The sequence below is a fragment of the Lygodium microphyllum genome, chromosome 3, assembly GCF_053477565.2.
Source record: "Lygodium microphyllum isolate KBCC chromosome 3, Lygodium_microphyllum_v1.1.10, whole genome shotgun sequence".
In the NCBI taxonomy this organism is placed as follows: domain Eukaryota; kingdom Viridiplantae; phylum Streptophyta; class Polypodiopsida; order Schizaeales; family Lygodiaceae; genus Lygodium; species Lygodium microphyllum.
Window position 1 is genome coordinate 169,600,153 of NC_141137.1, and position 20,935 is coordinate 169,621,087.

At 46.1% G+C, this 20,935-nt stretch overlaps 1 protein-coding gene across 2 annotated transcripts in view; it reads left to right on the forward strand.

The window, feature by feature from the left end:
- Positions 1-1,910: 1,910 nt before the first annotated feature.
- LOC148039161 (wax ester synthase/diacylglycerol acyltransferase 5-like) overlaps positions 1,911-20,935 on the forward strand; it is a 50,171-nt gene continuing 31,146 nt past the window's right edge. Inside the window, exons 1-4 of one of the 2 annotated variants that reach the window (XM_087675049.1) lie at positions 1,911-2,199; positions 2,310-2,572; positions 2,885-3,460; positions 4,985-5,051. In XM_087675049.1, the coding sequence (XP_087531175.1) occupies positions 2,321-2,572; positions 2,885-3,460; positions 4,985-5,051 (895 nt within the window). In that variant the 5' untranslated portion in view covers positions 1,911-2,199; positions 2,310-2,320. The remainder of the gene's footprint in view (positions 2,200-2,309; positions 2,573-2,884; positions 3,461-4,984; positions 5,052-20,935) is intronic. The other variant, XM_087675048.1, reaches the window with a different exon arrangement.

Below are 20,935 nucleotides of genomic sequence, written 5' to 3' on the forward strand. Positions count from 1 at the left end.
CAGAGAGAGAGAGAGAGACACACACACACACACACACACACACACACAAAGAGCAAAAAAGAAAGAAGAGGAGAGGGAGGGAGAGAGAGAAAGGGGGAACAGAGAGAAAGAGAATTATAGAGAGAGGAAATATAAAATTTAAGAGAGAGAGGGAGAGGAAAAGAAAAAAAGAAAAGAGAGGAGAGAGGGGGAGAGAGAGACACATAGAAGAAATGAGAGAGAGAAAATAAGAAGAGAAAGAATTTGAACACAGTGACAGAATTATAGAGAGAGAAAAGATAAAATTTAAAAGAAAGCAAGAGAATTATAGAGAGAGGAAATATGAAATTTAAGAGAGAGAGAGAGAGGAAAAGAAAAAAAGAAAAGAGAGGTGAGAGAGACAGAGAGAAGAAAATGAGAGAGAAAATAAGAAGAAGAAGAGAAAGAAATTGAACACATAGAGAAATGAAAAAGAAAAAGAAAAAAAGAAACTTTCTTTTTAATTAAAATAAGGAGAGAGAGAGATATATATATATATGTATATATATATGTATATATATATATATACAAAGAGCAAAAAAGAAAAAAGAGGAGAGAAAGGGAATAGAGAGAAAGAGAATTATAGAGAGAGGAAAAGAAAAAAGGAAAAGAGAGAAGAGAGAGGGGGATAGAGATAGAGAGAAGAAAATGTGAGAGAAAATAAGAAGAAGAGAGAGAATTTGAACACAGAGAGAGGAAATATAAAATTTAAAAGAAAGAGAAAAGAAAAAAATATAAAGAGAAGAAAAAAAGAAAAAAGAAGAGAGAGAAGAAAAGGAGAGGAGAGAGGGGGGGAGAGAGAAGAAGAATAGAGAGGAAAAAAGGAAGAGAGACAGGGAAAAAGAGAAAAGAGAAAAGTCTTTTTAAAATTTAAATATTTTTCGAGAGAGAGGAAGGGAGAGAGAATGAGAGAGGAGGGAAGAGAGAGAGAGAGAATATAAAATTTAAAAGAGAGAAGGAGAGAAGAAAAAGGTAAAATTTTAAAGAGAGAGGGAGAGAAGAAAAAAAGGAAAATTAGGAGAAAGAGGAGAAGAAGAAAAGAGAGAGAGAGAGAGAGAGAGAGAGAGAGAGAGAGAATATAAACATAAAGAGAGAAGTATATATAAGAAAAATATAAAATTTACATATTTTAAGAGAGACTGAGGGGGAGGAAAGAAAGTGAAAGAAGAAGAAGAGAGAGAGAACATGTGGAGAGAGAAAATATAAAATTTAAAAAGAGAGAGAATAAAAAATAGAGGAGAAAGAGAGAAGGAAAAGAGAGGAGAGAGAGAGAGAAGAAAAGTGCAAAGATAAGAAAAAAGGAGAGAGAGAGAGAGAGAGAGAAAAATTAAAAAGAAAATGAAGAGAGAGAGAAGAAGAAGAAAAAAAAGGAAAAAAAAGGAGAGGGAGAGAGAAGGAAAAGAGAGGAGGGGGAGAATAAAAGGAGAGAGAGAGAGAAGAAAAACGGGGAGAGAAAAAAAAGAGAGAGAGAGAGAACCAGGAGAGGGAAAAAAATAAACTAAAATAGAAGGTAAAGAAAGAGAAAGAGAGAGAGAGAGAGAGGAAAAAGAGGAGAGAGAAAAATGAGAAATTGATTCTTGAGCGAAGTTGCCGTGCTATCGCAACTTCGCTTGTCGCTTCAAGGCAACAAAGCTGCCGCAAAGCATCCTAGCGTTCTGTGCGTGCGAATACATTTTACACCTATACATTTTACGAGTTTTGTGAGATGGTTAATGGCTATTGTTTTGCAAGTCAATTTCGGGGAAGCCCTGAGAACCTTTGAATGTGAGACAATGTTGAAAAGCTTTAAGTGAACACGTAAAATTTTAAGCGAATACTGTGACACTCACTCACTCACTCAGGCCCTCTCCCGTGAAAAGCTTTTTTCCAACTTTTCCCGATCGTTTGTACGTCAACTTTGAAGTCCAAGTTCCAACACCTCTCTCTCTCTCTCTCTCTCTCTGCGCTGTCCTAGCTCTTGGCCTATAATCCCTGACCGATCACCAAGTCCAGAGACGTCTCTCTCTCTCTCTCTAATTGATCCGGAAGATCAGTGGGCCGTCTCTCTGTTTTTGCACAATCGCGGGCCACAGGGAATCTCCATACTGCGCGCATTAAACACGCCTGTTGCTCCCATTTTTAGATAGCGTATCCTTATTCTGATGAAGAGGCGCAAGCATCTCGGATGAACGGTGATCCCAAGTTCTGCGTTTTGCTTTACGTATAATCGTCGGTGATATGAGAGAGAGAGAGAGAGAGAGAGAGAGAGAGAGAGAGAGAGAGAGAGAACCAAATACCAACTTTGTCTACAGATTTTGCCTCAATGGACGTGTCAGAAACTCTTCTGGCAGGTCCGAGACTTCATCCGATTCGTACCAGACCTGCAGCAGGATTCACTGACTATCTTGAGGATAAAGCCGAGCCTGTTACACCTGCTGGCCGTGCCTTCTGTCACCCGCTGTTCAATGTGCACATTCTGGTCATAGTTGGTCTGAGAAGTCCAATCCCATTGGATGTTTTAAAAGACGGAATTAGTAATACTTTGCTGAAGCACAAGCGTTTCTGCAGTGTCGTGGTGAGGTGGCGCTTTCAATCTGGTTCAGTAGAATCAATCCACGTAAAATTGTTCAATTAAGGACTGCGTGCCCAAATTCGGTTCTACAACAATTTCTAATTACATGAATCATGATTCACTTTCCTTACTAGATCAGGCTGAAATCTGTCGAAGTAAAGAAGCTATACGACAAGCATAACTGGTCACTGCGTACGCAGAACTATAATAGTAGGCCTATTTGGGCACTATTGATGTGCTCTCAATTATTATGAGCTTTAAATTAGGGGTTTAACAAGCAGACCTGCATCTTACCATTTTCTCCCTTTTCTGCAGAGGAAAGATGCCAAAAAGGAGCTTTACTGGGTGAAAAAGGAGGTGAACCTAGATGATCATATTCTGATTCCTGAGCTCAAAGATGAAGAGAGAGATTCGGCCAACTTTGTGGAGGATTATGTGGCCCAGTTGGCACAAGCTCCTCCCCTTGACATGTCAAGACCACTCTTTGAGTTTCATATCTTGAAAGCCAAATTAGGGGATGCAGTGGAGAATGTGATTTTCAGAGTGCATCATGCTTTGGGGGATGGAACATCTCTTATGTCACTTTTACTCGCTTGCACTCGAAGAACAGATGTACCAGAGGCTTTGCCAACTATGCAAACTCACTCTACAATGATCAAGCACAGAAAAGTTTCATTCTGGCGAAAGGGATTCCTCGTTCTGTGGAGTTTCTTTCTGATACTTTGGAACAGCCTTTGTGAGATTTTCAAGTTTTTAGCTACAATCTGCTGGATGGATGATAGTGAAACTCCCATTAAGGGCTTTCCAGGGGTAGAGCATTCAGCAAAGAAGCTTGCTCACAAGACCATCTCTCTCAAAGACATACGTGTTGTCAAACAAGCAATCAAAGGGGTATGGGTTTTTTGACTTTCTTCTTTTTAAAGTTAGAGATGAGAGATAGGGAGGGAATGGCCATGCTTCTGAAACATAACTGAACTAGAACTGCAGGCCCAAAAAATTCTGACACATTAGAACTTGTAGGCAACAGCATTCACTGTTCAGACAGCCATGCAAGCAAAATATGAAATGATGAGGCAATGTCACAAGCACAATCACTTTCAAGCACTTCGCAAGCTGACAAATCATGCACAACAAGATTCAGCTCTTTCTGGCTGTACATGGGACTCCCTATATTTAGGTTACATGGCCTCAACTAGTGGATGTGCTTACCTTGTTTGGTGGCTCAGGACAACTCAACCTATCCTAGGTAGTGCTTGCCATATCAAATGGAAATTGGGACAAACAAGGCCACCAACACATCTTCCTAGGAGACATATTTTTGCTACGAGTGAGTGAGAAGATACCTCAATGGCCAATGCTTTATCTCATACAGAAATCCTGCCCATCAAGTATGGATGGTCACTAACACCTTTATAGCAGGTACGTCTAGTGGGGGAGGAAAGCAGAAGGGAAGGGAAAAGAAGGGGAGAAGAAAGAGGGGAAGAGAAAGGAGGAGGAAGGATCTTCCAAGCATTGCCCTCATTACACGATTGAAGAAGGGCAACTATACGGAGGATTAGTGCTGGTAGAAGCATCCCCACTGTCATCTGGTGAAGGGTGACCATCAAGAAGGATGCTTTTGGCAGGTAGATGTGGAGCAATGGAAGCAAAGCAATGAACCTGCTGTATACACAGAAAACTAAACAGAAAGGACAAGAAAACATATGAAGTAAAAAATAACAAACTTGGGAAATGGAAACCATGTACCAAGGTACAACAGTGTGTGCAACCACACAAGCTGTGATCAACTAGTAGACTGCTCCGAGATTCCCTCTCTCTTGTAGGATGTAGTATGCATGTATCAGATAATGGCAAGGAGGAAAGATGGCCTAAAAATAAGCATAAATAGAGGAAAATAATGATCAGGTTGGCCAGCCATAAATGTCACCATAAATGCTGGTTAGCTAGGCTAAAAATATGCGACTCACTCAAAAAAGAAATGCACCCAAATAATTTACTTGTACAACTCATGACATGTACTACAATAACACCTTTTCTTAGATTGAGTCTGCTTGGTTGTTCAGAAGGCCCTTGCAAATATTCGAATTTATTAATGCAAACTTCTTCATGAGAGAGAGAGAGAGAGTCCGCTTGAAAAGATTTCTTCATTGGCAGCTTGACATGATTGAGTTGGCGGATATTCTCCCTAGACAGGATTTACTTTCTTGGCACACCGCAGTCTCTTGAGCTCCACCCCCCTAGCCCATCTAGTTCCTTTGTACTTTTGATCGTGATGCCTCAGAAAGTATCCGTTGAGTCTGTTGTATCTGGTTTATGCACGATGAGAGAGAGAGAGAGAGAGAGAGAGAGAGAGAGAGAGAGAGAGTTGGCAGGAAAAAAAAAGAGAGACCCACTGGTGCATATGCTTGAAAACAGACAGTAAATGATGTTGTACTTGGAATGCTTTCAGCAGGCCTTTCAAGCTATCTACTGGATCATTATGGTATGGCTTTGTTCATTCTTTTCTGCAGTTTGATTTTGGTTTGTATACTGAAAATTGTCTTTTACATAGTGTTGGACTGCTTAGAGATTGACTTGATGTAAACATCATTGATGGTTTATTTCCAATATAGAAATACTTGCACCATTTTGCAAGAAAAGCAAAAATGTTAGGCTTTAATTCATAAAACCTGTAAAAACTTGTTTTTCGAGAAATAAAATGTGACAGAGGTGACAAACACAACTATTTAGATCTTGCCATGTGGACTACATAATCCGTCTTGTTCCCTTATCATTACGTAAAATGTGGTTAGTCCTACAATCTATCACAACTCACTACCAACATGTAAAAATTATATGGCGCAACGTATAGAATCGAAGTAAAGAATAGAGAGTACACAATAAATTAGAGAAGATTTGTGATTTCTTTAATTGCAACTATCCATCCGTATGCTTCCATTGTGAAGCTTAGATGGTGATCTACATAGATTCTAGGTGAAGTACTTAAGGCTTTAGCTTGATGAACTTCGATTGGGAGAAAGGAGATAGATGATCATGGTTCTCAAGGGGTCCCTTTTTTATAGCCCACAAAGGTAGTCAAGTAGGCCTAATTGACATACCTATTAACCTCCACTGGTTGGCTAGGGGATATTCTAGGGAATAGTCCCTTTACTGTTGGATTGGGGGACATTGCTCCAAAGCCCTTGCTAGGGGGTTCACTAGTCCCCCTAGAATCCCCTTACCAAGGGCCACCTCCACAGCCCCTAGGACTCAAACTAGGGGTCCTTGATAACTTCCACACCTTGGAACTCAATGCAATCTGCCTCGAGTTACTACCAGCTTAAGTATCCAACCAAAATGTTAGATCCACAAAGGTCACATTTTTGCCAATTAATCATATAGATTTCATTTGGCATGGAAGTTAGGACCCAACTAATATCCCAGCTCACACTTGGCTTCTCCTCATAATGGGGCCCTTACAACTTTAAGCACTATAGATCATTGGCAGCACCTTACAAGGGTGGGGCATTGAGCGTGCGTAACAAACAAGACCATCTTCGATATGAAAAACATAAGAGCATGTGTTGGATACTTCAATGGTCACTTTTTTTTTTCTTCTAAGATAGAATGGCACCTTTTATAAAGAACGAGGCAAGATAGGATTGCACACTATTGAACTGCTTAATAGTTGGAGGATGGATCTTGTGCACTCTAGTTTGAATTGAAAGGTGATAATAGCTTTTGGAGAAGGAAGAAGGCTTTATGATCTCTTTGTTAAGCTTAAAAAGATGCATCATTACACATTAAATTTTCATTAGCCTAGTAAAACAGCCCAAAACTCTTGAGAGTATGTGCAATTGATTATGGGTCAAATAATAAAAAATTGAAATCCATAATTTCCCACTTATTATTGGTACTATAGTTGCTAATTAATTATTTATTCTCTCTTTCCCCTGGTACCAAAAAGCATTGTGATCCTCTCAAGTATTGTAGGGCTATTGCTCTTGTGGTGTGCATGGATTATTTCTATTAGAAATTTATTTATGTATAGTAATTACACTTATTTTATTATTTATACCAAGTCAATGGGTTATGATACAATGTCACTTAGCGTGTGGGACAAGCTATTTATAGTAATAAGGATTATATTGGCGCATAGTGTAAGCACCAAGGAATTGGATACCTTTTTGAAGAATAAAATAAAAGCACTAATGTTGAGTACTACATTTTTCTACTTAAATTTGCTAGCAATATGTAGTTCTTTCTATGTGATGAGTTTATTTAATAAAAAAGGGTGATCTTGGACTAGTTTAGATAGTTCAATGTTTGCACAATACCCAATCCTAATATAGTGGAGTGCTATGGTTGAGTGGCCTTAATTGATGAGATCAAGGGCATGTGATTAATTGAACTTGACGTAGTGTGATCAAATGCTGCTATCTAGATATGGTTGAGCAGACTTTGTGTGGTCAAGTGCACCTAATTGGCAAGGTTGAGTGGATTTATGTGCCCTATATGACCGAGTGCCTTTGAATTAATGTGAATGTGATTGAAGGGTGATGTACCGCAGTTTCTAATTTCCCACTTATTCGAGCCCTTCTTTGTAGGTTCTAGCCATCAGCCCTCTTTATCTAGTGGCTGCCTAGCCCATTGTGACTGCTGCCACATCTTCTCTAGCCCTTGGGGCAACAACCCCCTCTCAGATCTTGGGAGTGTCCGAAGACCCAACAACCTCATGTGATGAAGCATAGAAGCCTTGGGCAAAGGCTTCATGAAGAGATCCGTTGCATTATCCACCGTGGGACAGTAGGCCACCGCTAACTAGGGTTTGCTCAACTTGCTTTGGTGAAATGAAAATGAATCGCCACGTGCCGTGTCTGAGAGATGATGATCAGATTGTGTTAAAGGGCAATGGTGTTAGAGATTGGCATTCCATGGACATGCAGGTGCAGATTTGAGCAGTTTCCAGCAGTTGACCCAAGCAATCCACGTGGTAGGCAGCTAACATCAGCAGGCGGCAAGCAGGGCGAGTAAAATGTGGCAGGTCGGATAGCCTACAGTAGGTTGGACTGTGCAGGTTGGATAGTTTTTGTCCTGTCGGTTGCATTTAATGCAGCCGACCTACATTCTTTCATGTGTTTTTTTGTGGCCTATTTGTCGGGCCCAACCTCTACATTCTAGTTTAGTTCTGTTTTCAGTTTTCAAGGCTGCAGACGGTGGAGACTACCCTCGAAGTTCACGGAGTGTGAGATCTTCGAGGTGGAGATATACGCATAAATACTCTCTGCACCTATGCACATATCTGCATCCTTATACAACATTCTTCACTGCATATTTTTTGCATTCCACTGTCTCTTTCTCTCTCTCTTCTCTCTCTACTCACTCTGTCTTGGTCATATGCTTCCACACTACTTCACTCTGACATGGTATCAGAGCATTGAAGGATTGACCAAGGGTGGACCTACTTGAAGAGGAGATTTCAGTGCAACACAAGGTTGCGTTTTCAACATTCAAGGGCGAGTAGGAAGGCTGCCCATTAGAACAAGACTGAGGTGAGTGTGGGCGTGCGAGAAAGGAGCAGATTTGTTGAAGTTGCTGCTGATTTTTACTGTTAGAGAAGGAAGAAGGCCCTGCTTTGGACCTTCACGTGTGCAGATTTTATATTTTCATCGCCTCCGGTGGGTAAAGAAGGAATGGGATGAGCGGCAAAGAGCCCTAGCAGGTTGCATTCACACAGTCAGAGGGGGCTGCTTTTTGTGTTTTGTGTATGCATTGTAGGTGAAGATGTCTTTTGAGGTGTTGAGACCGAGTTTCAAGTGATCATGGACCGGAAGGTGCCGTGTTACCGGCTCTTCCACTAGATCAAAAGCTCGATGGCAAGAACTATTGCATTTGGTGGATTATGATGCTTGCCATTTTAGAGTCCTATGGTTTGGTAGAGCTTGTTATGAAGGCTATTCATCGTCCTTCTTTGCGAGACGAGTCTAGACTCTCTTCTAGTGATAAGCAGAGTTGGCAAAGGCTCAGGCACATTGGGACAAACTAAATGCTCGCATCTTCTCGTTTTATTTCTCTCATGTACTAGAGCTGTGATCTCTCATATAGAGCATTTGACGGTGGCTTGGGAGTGGACTTACCGATTGCGCCCCAGCAGTCAATGGACCTACTAGAGACTTCAACAGATGATGAGCGATGAGGTGAGATCCAAACTTCTCCTTGTTGCGCTTGGGATACTCTTCATGATACAAGGATTGAGGGGGTCCTTGAGGAGTGGTAGCCATAGGATGGCCCATGACGTTCTTGGAGAAGTAGGCATACTACACCGAGCTTGTGTATGCTAATTACTGTTTGATGGCTCATATCATGCAAGATCGGAAGCTCACATCTGTGAAGAAGGCTTTATAGCATGATCATGGGCAGAGTGATGGAAGAGGAGCTGGAATCGATTGAGAGAAATGACACTTGGTACCTTGTGCTGAAGCCTCCTCATAAGAAGATCATTGGAGTCAAATGAGTCTTCAAGACCAAGTACCATAGTGGTGGCACGTTGGACAAGCACAAGGCCCGCCTTGTTACTAAAGGTTTTGCATAGCATCCAAGCATTGATTTCCATGATACTTTTGCCCCTACAGCTCGAATGGCTACTATTCGCACAGTTCATGCCTTGGCTAGTCATAGGAGATGGTTGGTCTATCAGTTAGATGTGAAGTTTGCCTTCTTGAATGGGGAGTTTATTGAGATGGAAAGCTCAACATGTGTGGACATTGATGATGGACCGCGTGACTAGATGAGTCTGCACGTCTACACTTAGCACGTTGGTGGTCATTATGATACTCACATGGCCACTGACTTATTACTTATTATATTTAGTTTGTTACACCTACCTACAGCTGGCAAAGATATAGCTCCAGTCGATTAATGTAGTCGGTTATGCATTGTTTGACTTAGAAGGCCACTTTCCTTTATGTTGTATCTTATCTATACTTTGTGTATATTGTATAGTGTGTGGAAGAAGAAAAAAAAAATCAGCAAGAAAATGTTTTGGCCTCCATTTCTCTTGTGTTCTTGAGTGAGCTTCCTCTTGTGTATACAGTGTGTGTTTGGCGCAATAGCTCAAGCAAGTCCCCCACCACGCGATTCTTGATAGAGTTGGAGGAGGAGATTTATATTGAGCAGCCTCCCGGTTTTGGTTCTTCTGATGGTAAGGTGTATAGGTTGTGGAAGGTACTCTATGGCCTTAAGCAGGCTCCCTGTGCTTGGAATGAAAAGATTGACTCGTTCCTCCAAGAGAAATTGGGGTATTAGCATTCCAAGGCTGACCCCCAGCTTTATGTTCACACCTCGGGTGGAGGTCGTGTGTTGTTTGTCCTTTATGGGATGACTTGATTGTTACAGGTGACCATTCTTAGATGGTCTAGTAGATGAAGGCAACACGTCATGAGAAGTTTGAGATGATGGATATGGGGCTTCTTTATTTCTTTCTAGGTCATGAGATCTATTAGACTCTGAGGGGAATCTTTATTTTCCAGCAGCGGTATGTATAGGAGCTCTTGACTACGTGTGAGATGGAGGGATGGAAGTCTCTTACAACTCCTATGGACCCGAATTGGAAGGCTACAACTCATTCCGGTTCTCCTTTGGCGGATGCTACCCATTATAGGCATTTGGTTGGCTCCTTGGTTTGGCTTCTCAATACTCATTTTGACTTGTGTTATGTGGTAGGTGTGTTGGTCAGGTTTATGAGTAAACCCAAGATGGTGCATTGACAGGTTGCTTAGAGGATTTTGTGGTTCCTACGGGGACCCCTGATCTTGGGATCTATTATCCAGCAGGCATTGGAACTACAGACTTGGTACTTACAAGATGGAGTGATTCAGATTCGGTTGGCGACGTGGATCATCAGCGGTCCACGGCAGGTTACTGCTTTACCTTGGGAGTGTCAGAGTGCAGCGGTGCGGAAGCGTAGGACTGAGAGAGAGAATGCAGAGAGAGAAGAGAGAGAAAGAGACAGTGGACGATGAAGATCTGCTGTATAAAGAATGCTGAATACAAAGATATGCAGATATATACACGGGCGCAGTGCTCTAGACTGCGTGTCTCCACCTCGACGATGCAACCTGCTGCTCACCTCGAAGTCTGCTGCAGTCTGCACTGTCTGCTGTCTGAAATCTCTAACACCCCCTCTCAGAGCCTGGGCAGGGCAGAAGCCTGAGGGATTTGAAATGTCTTCGAAGTAGAGCCTGAGGAAGCGCCTTCGTAAACAAATCCGCAAGATTGTCCTCCGTCTTGCAATACTCCACAGTGATGGTCTCATCCAGAAGCTTTTCTCGGATGAAGTGGTACTGAATCTCAATGTGCTTCGTCCGGGCATGAAAAACAGGGTTCCTTGCCAAGGCAATGCAACTCTCATTGTCACATCGTAGCAATGTAGGACGAGTCTGGGGGCACCCAAGCTCCTCCAATAATCTCCGAAGCCACACAACCTCGCATGTGGTGGAAGACGCGGCCCGATACTCCGCCTCAGTAGACAAAAGGGCTACCGTGGGCTGCTTCTTGCTACTCCATGAAATAACACTTGCACCCAAAGTAAAACAAGAACCTGTAGTAGACCGCCTGTGGTCCACATCACCGGCCCAATCCACCTGCAAGTACAAGATCTGACCCATCTGTCCCTGCGGGGTAATGAATCCCTAAATCAGATGTCCCCCTCAGATACCGAAGTATCCTCTGAGCAGCCTGCCAATGCACCGACTTAGGTTCACTCATGAACCCTGCCAAGAGCCCAACAGCAAAACATAGATCAACCCTAGTGTTGAGAAGCCAAATCAAAGACCCAATCAACTGTCGATAGCGGGACGAATCCACCAAAGGAGAAGCTGAATGGGAAGTGGCCTTCCAATTCGGATCCATAGGAGTAGATAGGGCCCGACAATCCTCCATCTCAAAAGACACCAAGAGCTCCTGTACATATCTCTGTTGAGAGATAAAGATCCCCCTCTGAGACTGATAAATCTCATGGCCCAAAAAGAAATGGAGTAGACCCAAGTCTGTCATCTCGAACGTCCGATGTAAAGTTGACTTCGTCTCTTGGACCTGTTGTGCATCATCACCTGTGACAATCAAATCATCAACATATAAGACAAACATCACACAACCATCCTCGGAAGTGTCAACATACAGCTGCGGATCGGCCTTGGACCGCCGATATCCCAACTGAGACTGGAGGAACGAATCAATCTTCTCGTTCCATGCACGCGCAGCCTGCTTGAGGCCATACAAGGCCTTCTTCAACCTGTAGACTTTCCCATCTGAAGAACCAAAGCTAGGAGGCTGTTCAACATAGATCTCCTCCTTCAAATCACCATTCAGGAATGCCGACTTCACATCCAACTGAAACACAGGCCATCTCCTATGGCCAGCCAAAGCAAGAACAGCTCTAATGGTCTCCATACGAGCTGTGGGGGCAAAAGTATCATGACAGTCAATACCTAGGCGCTGTGCAAAACCTTTAGCAACAAGGCGAGCCTTGTGCTTATCCAAAGTACCATCGCTGAGGTATTTGGTCTTGAAGACCCACTTGACTCCAATCACCTTCTTCTTCGGGGGGCGGGGCACGAGTGACCAAGTGCCATTCCTCTCAATAGCCTCCAACTCAGCTTTCATAGCCTTCTTCCATGGGGCGGATTGTAAAGCCTCCTTCACGGAGGTGGGCTCTCGATCCTGTATAACACGGGTCATCAAACAATAGTTGGATCAAACAAGCTTCGTAGAATGTGCCTGGAGCCTCCGTGACCGCCGCGGACCATCCTGCGGTCCCCACTCCTCAGGAACCCCCCCGATTCCTGAATCACGGAGTGTGTCACGGGCCCAGCGAGGAGGAGGCCGAACCTCCCCTCGTCTTTCTCCATTAGCAGAAGACTCTGGAATATCCACCGGTGGTAACTCCTCAGAGGTGTCCGGTGGAACAATAGACTCCGTGTCAGAAATAGAATCATAATCAAAAGGCACGGGCTCTAGTGGAACTGTAGAAGGAGCCCAACTCTCCCCTGGATCTCCAAGAACGGGATGCTCCTCACCTGTTGAAGTAGCCGGAACCTCCACAAACCACACATCACGACTAGTGTACACATCCCGCTTGACGGGATCATACAGTCGGTAGCCTTGGGACTGGGAGCTGTAGCCAACAAATACCTGTTTTCGAGAAGCTGCTTCAAATTTATCATGGTGAGCCTTGGGAATGTGAACATAGGCATCACACCCAAAGACCCGAAAGTAAGAAACATCTGGCTTCGTCCCAAAATAAGCCTCAAATGGGGTCATCCCGTCCATGGCCGAAGTAGGGGATCAATTAAGGATGTGAACTGCGGTAGCCACAGCCTCGGCCCACAGAACCTGAGGGGTCTGTTGGTGCTCCATCATGGTGCGCGCCATCTCAATCACACTGCGGTTCTTCCGTTCAAGAATACCATTTTCTTGAGGAGTGTTGGTATTGGCAAACTCCTGGTGAATTCCTCTATCTACACAAAATCGAGCAAACTCATTAGAAACAAATTCACCTCCCTTGTCGGATCGCAAGGTCTTCAACTTCCGGCCCGATTGGTTCTCCTCAAAGAGAAGCCAATCCTTGAAGTGCGAGAAAGCTTCTGACTTTAATGCCAAAAAAATAGGCCCATGTCATCCTGCTATAGTCATCCACGATCAGCATGAAGTATGAGCTCCCACGCAGGGACTCATTCCTCATAGGGCCACATAGATCCGTAGATACTAGCTCCATCGGTGAAGTAGACCGCCGCGAAGCTGTGTGGGGAATGGCATCCCTATGCAGCTTCCCCCGAATGCAGGAGACATATGGCTGCTGGCTCACCACTATATCCGGCAACCCTCGAACAAGCTGTCCACGTGACGCCCTCCGAAGATAGTCATAGTTCAGGTGACCAAACCGAGCATGCCATAACTCGCACTGTGACTGTGAGGTAAGAAGAAAAGTAGAGAGGGCGGTGGAAGACTTCGGTTTGTAAATGCCATTCTCCTCATATCCGGATGAGAGAACCTTCCTCGATCCCCGATCAAGGACTTGCACCGTAGTACTGTCAAACTCCACCAAAAGGCCAAGGGAGCAAATCTTATGAACTGAAAGGAGATGGTACCCTAATCCTGGTACATGCAAAACCTCTGTGGTATGGGTACCACCTCGTCCATCCGGAATAAGCTGCATCTTACCCCGACCTGCAACAGAAACTGAAGAGCTGTTTCCAATGAGAATCTGTCCACGCGAGGGTCGCAGTTGGGCAACACCATCTGATGAAGGAGTCATGTGTCGTGAGGCACCACTATCAACAATCCACTCTCGAGCCTGGGGAGCCGTCATCGCAGCATCAGAAGCATTCGGTGAAGCGTCCTCAATGACAGCTAGATGAAGAAATGCAGCTGATGAGGGTGCAGCCACCGCTCCAGAATCCTTGGTGTCCTTCTTCTTGGTGTCCTTTGTGTCTTTGTCAGGGCAATCCTTCTTTCAATGGCTAGTCTTTCCACAAATATGGCATGTGGAATCTTTGTCCTTGTCCTTCTCCTTGTCCTTCTTGGACTTGTTATCCCCCTTCTTCTTCTTTTGGTCCTTCCCCTTCTTCAGAGAGGCTTGACCTGTCAACGCCTCCGACTTGGAAGCATTTTTTCCCTTTCACTGTTCCTCTTGGTCCAAGACCATAGGAACCAACTCTTCCCACCGAAGAGTAGACTCTCGCCCCGAGGCTATAAGGGCAGAGTAAAATGTATCGAATCGTGGCGGCAACTGGGACAATAGTGTGATCGCCATGTCTTCGAAGGAAATCGGCTTCCCCACATTCTGAACCTGCATCTGAATCTGCCTTAGCTTGTTAATGTGCTCTTGCAGCGAAGAAGGCTTATTTACGGACAAGGTCCGCATCTGTACCTCCCAAGAAACCCGCTTCATTAGGGTCATCCGATTGTACATTTGATCAAGCTCCAGCCATATCTCCCGAGCCACCATCAAGTGCTCGATGTGAGCGATCACGGCTGTAGTGCATGATAGAAAGAGAAAGGATCGAATCCTGGCATTCAGTTTGTCCCAATGAGACTGGGCCTTGGCCAACTCCGCACGAGCATCGGAAGAGAGTTTGGACTTATCTCTTACCGAGGGCCGGTCAATCTCCTCCTGTACCAGCTCCGCCAAATCATAGGACTCAAGAATGGCCAACATCATAACGCGCCAAATGCGGTAGTTATCGCCGTCGAGCTTCTGATCTGTAGGAAGAGCCGGTAAGACAGGCACCTTCTGGTCCATAATCGCCTGGAACTCCAAGTCCATCTCTGTAGACATCTTCACTTGCAATGCCTTCACAAACGCAAAAGCAGCCCCCTCTGACTGGGAAAACTCAGCTTGCTAAGGCTCTTCCGCATCCTGATCCTTCTTCACCCGCCGGAGGCGATGAAAAAGCAAAACCTGCACTTGTAGGCTGAAAACTCAAACTGTCAGAGTGCAGCGGTGTGGAAGCGTAGGACTGAGAGAGAGAGAACGCAGAGAGAGAAGAGAGAGAAAGAGACAGTGGTCGATGAAGATCTGCTGTATAAAGAATGCTGAATACAAAGATATACACGGGCGCAGTGCGCTGGACTGCGTGTCTCCACCTCAACGATGCAACCTGCTGTCCACCTCGAAGTCTGCTGCAGTCTGCACTGTCTGCTGTCTGAAATCTGTGAACAGAGACAGAATCTGCGCGTCACCGGTCTGTAATCTGCGTCAGAGAAGTGTGTATAGACTGCTGGGAACGTCGGGTATAAATAGCCGACAACCAGGGCAAAAAGAGGGTGCCAAAAATAGGGCGCAACCAGGACAGGTCGGCTGCATTAAATGCAGCTGACTGGGCTGCAGGCAGTCGGACTGCCACGTGGCAGTCCGACTGTGCAGACTGCCACCAAACCTGCCCTGTTGCCATGATCAGGCTATGATCTCTAACACCCCCTCTCAGAGCCTGGACAGGGCAGAAGCCTGAGGGATCTGGAATGTCTCCGAAGTAGAGCCCGAGGAAGTGCCTTCGTAAACAAATCCGCAAGATTGTCCTCCGTCTTGCAATACTCCACAGTGATGGTCTCATCCGGAAGCTTTTCTCGGATGAAGTGGTACTGGATCTCAATGTGCTTCGTCCGGGCATAAAAAACAGGGTTCCTTGCCAAGGCAATGCAACTCTCATTGTCACATCGCAGCAATGTAGGACGAGTCTGGGGGCACCCAAGCTCCTCCAATAATCTCCGAAGCCACACAACCTCGCATGTGGTGGAAGACGCGGCCCGATACTCCGCCTCAGTAGATGAAAGGGCTACCGTGGGCTGCTTCTTGCTACTCCATGAAATAACACCTGCACCCAAAGTAAAACAGTAACCTGTAGTAGACCGCCTGTGGTCCACGTCACCGGCCCAATCCGAGTCGCTCCAACTTGCAAGTACAAGATCTGACCCATCTATCCCTGCGGGGTAATGAATCCCTAAATCAGACGTCCCCCTCAGATACCGAAGTATCCTCTGAGCAGCCTGCCAATGCACCGTCTTAGGTTCACTCATGAACACTGCCAAGAGCCCAACAGCAAAACATAGATCAACCCTGGTGTTGAGAAGCCAAATCAAGGACCCAATCAACTGTCGATAGCGGGACGCATCCGCCAAAGGAGAAGCTGAATGGGAAGTGGCCTTCCAGTTCGGATCCATAGGAGTAGAGAGGGCCCGACAATTCTCCATCTCAAAAGACACCAAAAGCTCCTGTACATATCTCTGTTGAGAGATAAAGATCCCCCTCTGAGACTGATAAATCTCATGGCCCAAAAAGAAATGGAGTAGACCCAAATCCGTCATCTCGAACGTCCGATGTAAAGCTGACTTCGTCTCCTGGACTTGCTGTGCATCATCACCTGTGACAATCAAATCATCAACATATTAGACAAACAGTACACAACCATCCTCGGAAGTGTGAACATACAGCTGCGGATCGGCCTTGGACCGCCGATAGCCCAACTGAGACTGGAGGAACGAATCAATCTTCTCGTTCCATGCACGCGGGGCCTCCTTGAGGCCATACAAGGCCTTCTTCAACCTGTAGACTTTCCCATCTGAAGAACCAAAGCTAGGAGGCTGTTCAACATAGATCTCCTCCTTCAAATCACCATTCAGGAAGGCCGACTTCACATCCAACTGAAACACAGGCCATCTCCTATGGCCAGCCAAAGCAAGAACAGATCTAATGGTCGCCATCCGAGCTGTGGGGGCAAAAGTATCATGACAGTCAATACCTGGGCGCTGTGCAAAACCTTTAGCAACAAGGCGAGCCTTGTGCTTATCCAAAGTACCATCACTGAGGTATTTGGTTTTGAAGACCCACTTGACTCCAATCACCTTCTTCTTCGGGGGGCGTGGCACGAGTGACCAAGTGCCATTCCTCTCAATAGCCTCCAACTCAGCTTCCATAGCCTTCTTCCATGGGGCGGACTGTAAAGCCTCCTTCAGGGAGGTGGGCTCTCGATCCTGCATCACACGGGTCATCAAATAATAGTTGGAGCAAACAAGCTCCGTTGTATGTGCCTGGTGTCTCCGTGACCGCCGCGGACCATCCTGCGGTCCCCACTCCTTAGGAACCCCCTCGATCCCTGAATCATGGAGTGTGTCACGGGCCCAGCGAGGAGGAGGCCGAACCTCCCCCCGAATCTCCCCTCGTCGTTCTCCATCAGCAGAAGACTCTACAATATCCACCGGCGGTAACTCCTCAGAGGTATCCGGTGGAACAGTAGACTCTGTGTCAGAAATAGAATCATAATCAAAAGGCACGGGCTCCAGTGGAACTGTAGAAGGAGCCCAACTCTCCCCTGGATCTCCAAGAACGGGATGCTCCTCACCCGTTGAAGTAGCCGGAACCTCCACAAACCGCACATCACGGCTAGTGTACACATCCTGCTTGACAGGATCATACAGTCGGTAGCCTTGGGACTGGGAGCTGTAGCCAACAAATACCTGTTTTCGGGAAGCCGCTTCAAATTTATCACGGTGAGCCTTGGGAATGTGAACATAGGCATCACACCCAAAGATCCGAAAGTAAGAAACATCTGGCTTCGTCCCAAAATAAGCCTCAAATGGGGTCATCCCTTCCACGGCCGAAGTAGGGGATCGATTAAGGATGTGGACTGCAGTAGCCACAGCCTCGGCCCACAGAACCTGAGGGGTCTGTCGGTGCTCCATCATGGTGCGTGCCATCTCGATCACACTGCGGTTCTTCCGTTCAAGAATACCATTTTCTTGAGGAGTATTAGTATTGGCAAACTCCTGGTGAATTCCTCTATTTGCACAAAACCGAGCAAACTCATTAGACACAAATTCACCTCCCTTGTCGGATCGCAAGGTCTTCAACTTCCAGCCTGATTGGTTCTCCTCAAAGAGAAGCCAATCCTTGAAGTGCGAAAAATCTTTTGACTTTAATGCCAAAAAGTAGGCCCAAGTCATCCTGCTATAGTCATCCACGATCAGCATGAAGTACGAGCTCCCACGAAGGGACTCATTCCTCATAGGGCCACATAGATCCGTAGATACTAGCTCCATCGGTGAAGTAGACCGCCGCGAAGCTGTGTGGGAAATGGCATCCCTATGCTGCTTCCCTCGTATGCAGGAGACACATGGCTATTGGCTCACCACTATATCCGGCAACCCTCGAACAAGCTGTCCTCGTGACGCCCTCCGAAGATAGTCATAGTTCAGGTGACCAAACCGAGCATGCCATAATTCTGACTGTGACTGTGAGGTAAGAAGAAGAGTAGATAGGGCGGTGGAAGACTTCAATTTGTAAATGCCGTTCTCCTCATACCTAGATGAGAGAACCTTCCTCGATCCACGATCAAGGACTCGCACCGTAGTACTGTCAAACTCCACCAAAAGACCAAGGGAGCAAATCTTATGAACTGAAAGGAGATGGTACCCTAATCCTGGTACATGTAAAACCTCTGAGGTATGGGTACCACCTTGTCCATCCGGAATAAGCTGCATCTTACCCCGACCTGCAACAGAAACGGAAGAGCTGTCTCCAATGAGAATCTGCCCACGCGAGGGTCGCAGCTGGGCAACACCATCTGATGAAGGAGTCATGTGCCGTGAGGCATCACTATCAATAATCCACTCTCGAGCTTGGGGAGCCGTCATCGCAGCATCAGAAGCATTCAGTGAAGCGTCCTCAATGACAGCTAGATGAAGAAATGCAGCTGATGAGGGTGCAGCCACGGCTCCAGAATCCTTAGTGTCCTTCTTCTTGGTGTCCTTCGTGTCTTTGTTAGGGCAATCCTTCTTCCAATGGCCAGTCTTTCCACAAATATGGCATGTGGAGTCTTTGTCCTTGTCCTTCTCCTTGTCCTTCTTGGACTTGTTATCCCCCTTCTTCTTCTTTTGGTCCTTCCCCTTCTTCTGAGAGGCTTGACCTGTCAGCGCCTCCGACTTGGAAGCATTTTGTCCCTTTAACTGTTCCTCTTGGTCCAAAACCATTGGAACCAACTCTTCCCAGCGAAGAGTAGACTCTCGCCCTGAAGCAATAAGGGCAGAGTAAAATGTACCGAATCGTGGTGGCAACTGGGACAATAGTGTGATCGCCATGTCTTCGGAGGAAATCGGCTTTCCTGCATTCTGAACCTGCATCTGTGGCTGCCTTAGCTTGTTAATGTGCTCCCGTAGCGAAGAAGACTTATTGACGGACAAGGTCCGCATCTATACCTCCAAAGAAACCCTCTTCATCAGGGTCATCCGATTGTACATTTGATCAAGCTCCAGCCATATCTCCCGAGCCACCATCAAGTGCTTGATGTGAGCGATCACGGCTGTAGTGCATGATAGAAAGAGAAAGGATCGAATCTTGGCATTCAGTTTGTCCCAATGAGACTGGGCCTTGGCCAACTCCGCACGAGCATCGGAAGAGAGTTTGGACTCATCTCTTACCGAGGGCCGGTCAATCTCCTCCTGTACCAACTCCGCCAAATCATAGGACTCAAGGATGGCCAACATCATGACGCGCCAAATGCGGTAGTTGTCGCCGTTGAGCTTCTGATCTGTAGGAAGAGCCGGTAAGACAGGCACCTTCCGGTCCATAATCGCCTGGAACTCCAAGTCCATCTCTGTAGACATCTTCACCTGCAATGCCTTCACAAATGCAAAAGCAACCCCCTCTGACTGGGAAAACTCAGCCTGCTAAGGCTCTTCCGCGTCCTGAAGCTTCTTCACCCGCCGGAGGCGATGAAAAAGCAAAACCTGCACTTGTAGGCTGAAAACTCAAACTTCCTCCGCGTCAAACAGCAGTAAACAGCAGCAAATCCACCACCTGTACTCCTTTCCTGTGCGCCCACACTCGTTTCAGCCTTGTTCCAAGGCGCAGCCCTCCTGTCTGCCCTTAAACGCAAAAAACACAAAATTGTGCCGCGATGGAAACTCCTCTTCAGGTTGATTCTGCGCTCAGTCAGCCCTCAAACACTGCTCTGATACCATGTCAGAGTGCAGCGGTGCGGAAGCGTAGGACTGAGAGAGAGAGAACGCAGAGAGAGAAGAGAGAGAAAGAGACAGTGGTCGATGAAGATTTGCTGTATAAAGAATGCTGAATACAAAGATATACACGGGCGCAGTGCGCTGGACTGCATGTCTCCACCTCGACGATGCAACCTGCTGTCCACCTCGAAGTCTGCTGCAGTCTGCACTGTCTGCTGTCTGAAATCTGTGAACAGAGACAGAATCTGCGCATCATCGGTCTGTAATCTGCGTCAGAGAAGTGTGTATAGACTGCTGGGAACGTCGGGTATAAATAGCCGACAACCAGGGCAAAAAGAGGGCGCCAAAAATAGGGCACAACCAGGACAGGTCGGCTGCATTAAATGTAGCCGACTGGGCTGCAAGCAGTCGGACTGCCATGTGGCAGTCCGACTGTGCAGACTGCCACCAAACCTGCCCTGTTGCCATGATCAGGCTATGATCTCTAACACAAACTTCCTCTGCGTCAAACAGCAGTAAACAGCAGCAAATCCACCACCTGTTCTCCTTTCCTGTGCGCCCACACTGGTTTCAGCCTTGTTCCAAGGAGCAGCCCTCCTGTTTGCCCTTAAACGCAAAAAACGCAAATTTGTGTCGCGATGGAAACTCCTTTTCAGGTTGATTCTGCGCTCAGTCAGCCCTCAAACACTACTCTGATACCATGTCAGAGTGCAGCGGTGCGGAAGCGTAGGACTAAGAGAGAGAGAAGGCAGAGAGAGAAGAGAGAGAGAGACAGTGGACAATGAAGATCTGCTGTATAAAGAATGCTGAATACAAAGATATGCAGATATATACACGGGCGCAGTGCGCTGGACTGCGTGTCTCCACCTCGACGAT